At 44.8% G+C, this 9500-nt stretch overlaps 1 protein-coding gene across 1 annotated transcript in view; it reads left to right on the top strand.

Annotated features, from left to right (window-relative positions):
* Positions 1 to 180: 180 nt before the first annotated feature.
* Positions 181 to 9500, top strand: part of LOC8025455 (germ cell-less protein-like 1) — a 28783-nt gene continuing 19463 nt past the window's right edge. The window contains exons 1-7 of the mRNA XM_029976520.4: positions 181 to 515; positions 1312 to 1435; positions 2384 to 2480; positions 3387 to 3484; positions 4121 to 4167; positions 6991 to 7128; positions 7818 to 7902. Coding sequence (XP_029832380.4) covers positions 226 to 515; positions 1312 to 1435; positions 2384 to 2480; positions 3387 to 3484; positions 4121 to 4167; positions 6991 to 7128; positions 7818 to 7902 — 879 coding nt within the window. The 5' untranslated portion in view covers positions 181 to 225. The remainder of the gene's footprint in view (positions 516 to 1311; positions 1436 to 2383; positions 2481 to 3386; positions 3485 to 4120; positions 4168 to 6990; positions 7129 to 7817; positions 7903 to 9500) is intronic.

Raw genomic sequence — 9500 nt, 5'->3', positions numbered from 1 at the left:
TTTTTATTATTTTTATGTTTCTTCCTTACCTTCATCATACCAAAGATACCAAATGAAACATTTCACTCAACTAGGCCGAATAAAATCAAGCGACCAAGCTTAATTATGTCGCTGTTCTTTATGTGCTATCTTAGTGCTTGGAAAACGCGATTTCGCCGCGGTTTCGCCAGTTTCACTTTCGGTAAAAAAAAAAAGTCGACGTTTGTATGCTTTGTACGTTATTGTATGTTTGTTGACATCGCCCCACCTGGTGGGTGGTTCGTGCGCGGATTCGGATGGGGCTTTGCCAGGCTTGTTTTTCGCTTGGCTTGCTGCTGTGACAGAAAACAACGAAAGAACCCCAACAACGGGCGGAAGCGAGCGGGACAGCTGAAACTGAGAAATCCGATAAGCATGGGAAACTTGCTGCCAACGTCGTCCCTGCGGACAGCGAGGACATTCGGCAAAAGAAAGCGCGGTTCGGACGACACCGAGGACGACGAACAGGACGCCCAGCGGGCCGCGGCCCCCAAAAGGTGCGGTTTTTCATCTCGTTCTGCCGTCCATCCGGCTGCGCGGGCCCTGCTGCCTGCACGTTCGGTGATTTGTCTTTTATCGCTGCTTATTTCGATCCTCTCATAAACCCGCTTCATCGGCACCTTTGCAACGACTATCGTTGGCGGGCGAGGATCCGATGCAATTTCGATTTCACGTAGAGGTGTGCCTCCTTATTGATTATGATTCGAATTGGCCCGTTGATTCTTGCTCAAAATCTGTGCTCTGGTGTGACTCTGATCGAGTGTGGATTTGTTTAATGTTTTAAGGGCGATCCGCCTTAAGAAAGTGAACTGCCATTGTTCGCTCGCTGCTCGACGTTTCGGTGCTGCGGATGCGACCCACTTAAAAGCTTGTCCCGCTCCCCGCGCGCTCAACGCGTTCAGGAAGTGTTTTCACTGTCCTCAATATATAGGGGAGAGGATTAGCTTGCGCATACGCGCTCCGCTTTACGTATAAATATCTAGAAAAATTGCAGCAACAAACCGAAGTTGCAAGTACGTGGTCCAGTGGTGCGTGACCCGATACTTGCAGGCTTTGTTCCCTCGGCACAAATTTCAAATTTAAAGGAAAAGAGAAGAAAGAAAAAAAAAAAATATCCCATGAACGGGTTGGTTCTTCTTTCCAACTCGAAGAGCCAGCCTTCTGGTAGTTCACGGCTTTCGAAATCGCGGTCTCGCAACGAGCGCGTCGTCGACGACGACGAATGCGGTCGGATATCATGAACGGCGGGTGTACGACGGCGGCCCTGATCGGGAGCGTGTCTCGCTCGAACAGGAAGAAACTGATGACAACGTCGCAGTACATCTACCGGACGTTGTTCCTCGAGGGCCAAAACAGCGACGTCACCATCGTGGCCTTGGGTGTGGACTGGTGCCTTCACAAGGTCTATCTCTGCCAGGTGAGACGAGTCAGCACCCAGCCTGGTGTGTGTAGCTGGGCTTCACGAAACCAATCAGGGGCTGAATCTGCTTGTGGGCATGTTAAAAGGATGCACCTGGCTGTTCCGGTCACAGTTCAGTGTCTCGCACATGTCACATTGTGGGTCTGCAATCAGAAAGACCAGGTTAAACGACTAGGGGAAAGGTCTAAAGAAGTGTGGAATTATGCACAGAATAGACAGTTCAATGGGAGGTAGGATTTTGGACAAACCTGGGTGGTGTAACTGTTTCTAGTCTAGGTGGTGCAAGCTGCTGCTTGAGAATCACAAATGGTATACTTTGTTCCATCATAAATGTGAGTGAAGCTGAGGCTTCGAGCGTGAGCCTGGTGCATAATGATCCTTCTTCTACTCGAGTGTCCGTGCACAGCTGACACACTCAAACCGTCGTGCTTGCATAGCTTTTGCTTTGGTCGTGGTTATCGAAAATAAGTATAGTTCTATATTTGAAACCAACAGTATCGATCAGGAGGTTTTTCCGGCATACATTGCACTGAAGTAATCTACCCAGATCTCGTACTCTCACTGGGTGTTGCTAGTTTGGTTAAAATCTGGAACATTTGTCAGATTATTTAATGCATTCGCTCGGTAAGTGTCTGGTTGGCCATTTGTTCGTAACATTTGGTTTCCAGCCTTGCATATTGTCAAGACTGGTACACATTCATCAGGTTGTAGTACATGCACACTTTATTTGAAGAAAACTTAGCTTCTTTTTGTGGTAAAATTGGATGCAGAGTCTCCTCCTCTCGTGGCTTCATCGTAGCACTGCTGCTAGAGGCCCCGTTTTAAGTTCAGTAACATAGAGCTCTCTCCCCTTCGCCACAAAGCTGCAAACGTCTAATGACAAACCTTGCGAGCATGGTTGCACAAATCGTCGACTATGCATTATTTTTTTCCTTCCCCCTGCAGTCGCCTTACTTCGCCAGCATGTTCTGTGGCAGCTGGAAGGAGAGGGAAGAGGGCATTGTGGAAGTGGGCATTGAAGACCCAAGGGTTACGTGCGAGGGTGAGTCTCTCTCTTTCTGTTATCTCCCTCTCTCTCTCTATTTCAGGCCTTTTAGGCATGTTCGCAGTTCTCTCGTCGTCTCTCACGAACCAGTGAGCATGAAATGAGAACAGTTTCTCCATGTGTAACCCTTCATATCACAAGTGCAGACTAGGTGCAGGTGCATGAGCCTAGCTCGGTGGAATGCCTTGCCTCTATGAAGACTTGAGCATAGGAGGCACTTTCCAAGGCCATGTGTTAATATTCTTTTCAGCACTACAGCTGCTTGTTACAGGAAGTGTAGTTTCGCACAAACTCTTAAACGGCAATTTTATACATTCCGTGACTGGGCGATTTCACATTAAAAAGCACTAATACCTGGCCATTTGTCACACAAACAAAAGGCAGCTATATCTCTAGCTTATTGTCATTTTAGCACAGCCTCCACTGGTCTACTGACTCAAGCATTCATTGCACTACATGTCACCCACTAGAGTTAACAAATTTTGGTGATTTGGTGCTTATCAGATTTTGCTGGCTTTGAAAAACTTTCACATGTCTTCCTAAGTGGTGCTAAAAAAAACTGTACTGTTTCTCTATAACAAAAATGGAATGGAATTGCCCTTTACTAACGACTAACGTTTATAAGGAACTGACTCGTTGATAACTTTTATCATATTTAGTAAGCTGGTACTCATACCTCGTTGAAATTTTGAACATGCAGTGGCACTAGAACTGTCTTCGTCCTGTCAGCTAGCGGCACCCTTGTCAGATGCTTTATGTTGAACATGAATGATGTCAATGGTTGGTGCACTTTTCAAAAGAATGGGTGGGCTTCACACTTTATATGTACTAGTGAATGTTCTATTGTGTGTTAAATTACACTTTTTCAGCATCTTTCATTGGTATATTAATGTCCCTTTTCAGCCCTCAAGATTGTCTTTGGCTCACTCTATTTGGACGAGATTGTTATAGATCCTGAGAACGCAATTCCTGTTCTGGCAACGGCCACACTCTTCCAGCTGGTATGTTACTTCATCCTTTGGGCTTTTGCTTTTTTATTTACTATTACTGTACTTGTTAAAACTGAAACTAAAAATAAAGTTTCTGGTATCATATTGTATTAACTCCTGACTTTGAGGAAACAAACCGATTTTTAACATTCATGATGTGTCGGTAGAAACATGGCATTTCATAAGTGTTTGTATATGTTTTAAGGAGCAACAACTGTTTTTAAGTGTTTATGTTTCATCACTACTCTCATCCCTTTTATTTCAAAAAGTGTATTGTTGCTCTCATTTCTTCAAGCATGTTTGTATTTTGTTTATTGCTGTCTAGGGCACCAACATGAATGCTTAAAATGTTATTGGAGATGTTAAATAAACAAATGGTACAAATAATGCTCACAGTTTTATTTCTGGTGGTATACTGCAGTTCGATGGCAAATTTTAATGCAGTGCTACGAGATGACTGAAGGTTTTTGGTACCACTATTTGATCTAAAAAATTGAATGTTACACATTATCTTGATCAATCTTTAATGCTTAAAATATTTGTTTGTCTAGATTTTTTTATAGTACTGCTGCTCAAAGTAATTGGCAAAACATTTGTTGCACGCAGTGTTTATAAGCCGTGCTGTAATGGGATTTCATTTTCTGGTAGGACGAGCTCATTCAACTTTGTTCGGAGACCATGGAGGAAACCATCAAGTGAGTCCTAGCTGCTAAGCACTTTGTTTAGCTTCTGGTGCCAATTGCAACTCATCTAGAACTTGGTTTCTCGTTCTAGCAAGCCTCTACACACAGAACAAGCTATACAATCAACAAATACGGTACACACAAATACTTGATTTTGCTGCATTTCTCGTGCATCAAATGGTGACAGGAGGTGAAGGGACATCATTGTATATTGGCTATGTGGATTCAGCCACTGCAGAAATTTTGTGTGTGTTTGTAATTCTCTCTTTTATGACAAGTTTGGGTGTGCTGTTTTGTAATGGTGCATCTGTCAGTAGGGAAGACGGCATAAACCTGATCTGTTAGGTAACTTGTTTACTTCGGAAGGTAAAAAAATTTGACCAAAAAATAAGAACAGTCTTTTTGAGCACTCTTTCATTCCTTATGCAGTACTCCCGTTATCGTATGCATGGTGAAGTCCTCACTTCTGCCTCCCGAGTTTAGTAAATTACTTTATTTTTACGGACTCAATCTTTTGCAAATGTTGAGAAATTGAGTTTCGGGAAGGTTTCGCTGGCACAGTTTTTTTGCACTTTTGAAAGATATGCTACGTCAGTGGCGTACCAACTTGTTTTTGAGTTGGGAGGGGGGAGGCAAACGAGACCCCCTCCCCCCTAGGGTTGGGGGGCGGTGCCCTTGGTATTCCTTGGGCGCCGCCGGACATTGTTTGCCCTGTCCTGTGGTGGCTGTTTCAGGGGGGCAAAACACATGCCTTGCCCCCTTCCACTCTGAGCACTGGGGGGGCAAGTGCCCCCCTTGGCCCCCGGTTGGCACGCCCATGTGCTACGTGTATTTGCGTGATAAGTTTTTCCCAATCTTTTCGACGTTGCAAAAATAAGGTCCTCGCGAAAGTTGAGTCGTTTACAGAATGCCACAACTACTTTCAATCAGTCAAGAATCATTGGAGATCAATAAATGCTTTGAATCTGTATCCAGACTGACTTTACGTCGAAAGCAGTTCCCATAAAAGATTTTTGCGAGCCAGTATGGGCCTTTATTTGCATCTTTGTGGACCTAAATTTTCTGGGAAGCGATGCTAAACAATGAAAATAGAACAGTGCAAATAGTTCAAGGACAAGCAAGCGAGACAGGGCAGATGCTAGATGCTCTGGGGACAAAAGCCAGGTGAGGCTGGAAAATTAGGAGATAAAAGGCTGGTTTACACACTTGTGACGGCTTACGACTGAGCACCTTAAAACCTCTTGTGATGTCTTACGGCTTGAGCATGCACTGCTGCCACCTACAGTCTCCGACGGATTTTTTGGACACATCCGACTATTTGGACATTTTCGCCGATTCGCATGGGCGTTTCATGCAATACAAGACCTGTCAGAGCCCTACTCATATGTGAATGTGCTCAATCGCTTAGGATTGGTTGAGTTAAAAACAAGATGCGGCAGATGTGATCTCATATTTTTGTTCAAGTGTCTGCATGAGTATTATGACTGTCCTTTTATTGTGTCTTGCATCAATCTAAATGTGCCTGCTAGACATTTTTGCAATAACTGCACGTTTGCCGTTAATCCCATGCATTGTTTCTCTCCTGTAGTTTGCATACAGAACTCTTTTAATCATCTAGATACGCGCCTTTACGTTTTTAATGATGACATCACATCATTCAAGAAAAACGTTGACAATCTGATTTAGTGCATTGTCGTCGGGTCGTTTTCTGGATCTATTTGTTTTGTCGTTTCCACCTTTGTAATATGACTTGGTGCTCTACCGTCCTAGGCTTCTGGCCGTTGGGAAGCACTAAAAAAAAATGCATAACACTGATTGAAACTTCGGACACCATAAAGCTTATTGCTCGCGGACATAATGTGCGTGATTTCCTCAGTTAACAGCCACTGCGATAGTGCCGCAAGTTGAGTCGCCGCCATTTTGATTCTTTTGATTTTGCCTTGTAGCCTTGATACCACGTCGTACGCTATTTACAAGCTGGGTTGAGGCTATAGTTGGGTTTTCCGATCCTGCTATAGCCCACATGGCTGCCATCTGCCCATTTTAGTGGTTCTTCCAGTTCTTCTTGTAGTCCGTGTTTTTCGAGAGCGGCCCTCTGCCGTTCTTGTGGTCTTTGAGCACAAAGGTTTTTTTTTGCCGATAGGCTTCGTATTGAAACGAGCTTGGTAGACTAAACGTTGTCATAGTGCCAAGTGGAGCCAACTTCGCTCTTTGTGCCAGCGAAGGCGTTGACGAAGCGCAGCACCGTGATCAAACAGATCAGCAAACAAGTGAAAAGGGAATAATATAAAACGGAAGTTGCACGAGAACTTAAAATTGATATCAAGCAAGTGGAGAGTGGTCAATGCGCAGCGGAATATGTGCGAAAATTTGATATTTTGGGGGGGGGGGGGGGGGGGTGAAATTCATTTTTCGGACTCGAGGTCCCCTCCGAGTCTGAAAAATCAGTCGGCGACTGGCTGACTGTGGAGCGCTTGCAATTTCCGTATATTTTCTATTTTTTTCGCTCATCGTTCTTCGTTTATTGGCTCGCAGAACTTTTGACAATTACGTAAACAACCGTTTCTCACGGATGGTACATAAATTTGACCCCGCAAATATTGCAAAATCTTTTGCTCTAGTGAAATGCAGTTCCAGGGCCACCTCATTGATGGCACCAGTAGGCAGCTGTTTCCTCATTGTAAGAGATCATGGGAGCTCGGTCGTAAGCAAACGCAAGTTTGTGAACCAGCGTTCCAAGCACACTTGTATTTCGAAAGCAGCAGAATTGGAAAAAAAGAAAGCAGATCTTAGCCGTGTTTAGCTTGGAAAAAACCAGTACGGGTGCGTCTGCAGGCTGGATACGGTGCTGCCGTATCACGAAGTAGCCGAGCAGTATGCCCTGGCCCACTTGGGAAGCAAGTGCCTCGAGTGGTTGGAGCGAAACCTCATGTTCCTGGTCAACGACTCGGCCGACACACTGCGACAAATTGGGTCAGTGCCGGGAAGCCATTTGGCGCCTTCAACAACGGGCTGTGCACTTTTGAATGACCGAAACCGGGAGGTCCTCTTTTTTTTTCTTTATTGTCACGAATGTCTTCCATGCTTGTCATCCGTGCTCGTGATATTCGGGAAGGACGGGCATTCTCTGAACCCGCAGTTTGTGGTTTCAGCTGTTTGTGGAAGTGGATAGTTTTTTTTGGTGCGCTTCAAGAAGATCACTTGTCCTGAAATGTGAGTTCGCATGTCAAAATTGTTGTGCCCAATATGTGCCAGGGGCAATGTTTCGGTGATAGGCTTTGGAGTCTCTAACGAACAAAGCTCTCAATGTTACTTCCCTGCGAAGCACACAAGAACCTTTTGCCAATTATTCCTCTTTACAGAATGACAGCAAGGAAGGGCAAGACACTGATAACTTTGGGATTTAAGCATGTAATTTGTTGTTGAGTTTCATATTGAGGTGTCTCAGTGCAGCCTGCTTTTATTGGTCTAAACATGATCTTTGCATCATTATTTTTGCTAGGCTCCTTTTGTAATTAACAGTGATCATCCATACCCACGCTTCATAGAAAAATAGAAGTGTAGCCTTTGTGTGTAGAACGCTCAAAGTAAAAAAAGATGACGGAAATGTTCCTAATTGCTTTTATTGCAAAATTAAGTGTTCATTTTGTATTTTTGTGCAGTCCAGATTTGATGCAGAGGCTGGTGGCTTCCCCAAGTTTGGTGGTGGTCCAGACAGAATTCTCCCTCTACCTCTTGCTTTCCATCGTGAGTCTGGGTTTCTGCTAATTGGGCTGTTGGTTTTTCAAGCTGGACTTTTAATAAACTGAATGTCCACTCTCTATTACCCTCACCGCCAGCGCTGCACTATATTTTTCAAGCTATAATTTAATTTAACAAGCATTTGCTAAATCCCTTTCATAAGGCTGCTCGGCTGTCTACAAAATCATCACGAAGAATCTGGTTTTAATTTTTTTATATAAAGGGGGTGCAATACAAAGAGGGTTTACCATTGTGCTGCTATCCTGTGGAGCAAAATAAAATTTATTTTAAGCCCTGTAAAGTAACTAGCTGATACCTCGTGGATGCTGTGTGTTATGCACTTCATAGCTGACTTTCTTGGAGTTTGCAATGCTGAGTACCGTATTTACACGATTGTAAGTCGACCCCCCCCCCCCCCCCCACATTGCCCATCGGCATAAAAAGATAAAAAAAATCGTTAGAGGCGCATTTTTTGGCAAACACGTGAGAGCGGCAGGGTATCTCTTGCGAAAGCCCAGCCTCCAGCACGCGATCAATGCCTTCTGGCGTGCTCTGAATGCCTGGGCATCTCATGCGCGAGGCGCATGAGATGCCCAGGCGTTATTGAAACTAGGAAGCTCACGCTGGAGGCAGGACAACTGAAGCTGCTTCCTGTCATTCTCACTGTCTGCGACTAGATACTACGATTCGTTCGCACTGGTGATGTCGGTCCCGTCGTCAGCACTGCTACGTTCTCAAAGTATGTCGTCCAACAAAATCTCACACTTCACAAATGACAGCATCAACCGCATCTTCCGCGCTTGCTCGGTGATCGCCTTGCACATCACGGGTATGGACCGATTGCACACTTCTGCGGCGTACGTTGCAAGCCTGACCTAACTTTGGAAGGCATCCTCACCTATCCAGACTTTGGCCTGCGGAAGCCTCTTTGTTTACCGTCACAATTAAGATGTTGCGCCGTTGCAGACTCCATTGGAGCACCACCCGCTCTGACGGGTCGAACTTGCATCCAGCAGTGCAGTTGTTGGTTTCTTCTGGATGAAGAGTGGCCATAAACGAGCACTGAAAACCTAGACTGCCCTGATCACGCATCTCAATAAAAAAATACTTAGTTAGCGCTCCAGCATGATCTCGACACTCGATCAAACGACGTACGACTTGACCGTGAATCATGCGAAAAGAAGCCGCGGGGAGTGAGGCATGAGGCTGTTCCAGCAGCCTTTCTGGTGTGGCTCTTACAAGAAGTGCCGCCACCCCTGGGATTCGGGCGCGCTGTGCGCTGTTCACCACCATACATTTGGGCTAATTTGCGTATTGCTATCAATAATACTCGTTTGTGCAAATAAAGAAAAAATATCTTGTAAAATGAGCGCACAGAATAGCGCAATGCTACAGGTACAGCCGGCTGAATTCGTAACAAGGCGAGATGTTCTTGATATCGCGATTGTTTCGTTTTTGTCGGCGGTGGAATGTTTTGGTTCGATTATAAATCGACCCCTTCCACTTCAGATTTTCAAAAATTGAAATATGGGTCGACCTATAAATTCATGTAAATACGGTACTTCGTTGGGAGAGATGTCCAGATACCGCTTTATTCGTATTTT

This window comes from Ixodes scapularis, unplaced genomic scaffold, assembly GCF_016920785.2.
Source record: "Ixodes scapularis isolate PalLabHiFi unplaced genomic scaffold, ASM1692078v2 PGA_scaffold3__209_contigs__length_174095766, whole genome shotgun sequence".
Lineage (NCBI taxonomy): Eukaryota > Metazoa > Arthropoda > Arachnida > Ixodida > Ixodidae > Ixodes > Ixodes scapularis.
Note: the sequence above shows the minus strand (reverse complement) of the source record. Positions and strands in the feature narration are given on the sequence as shown.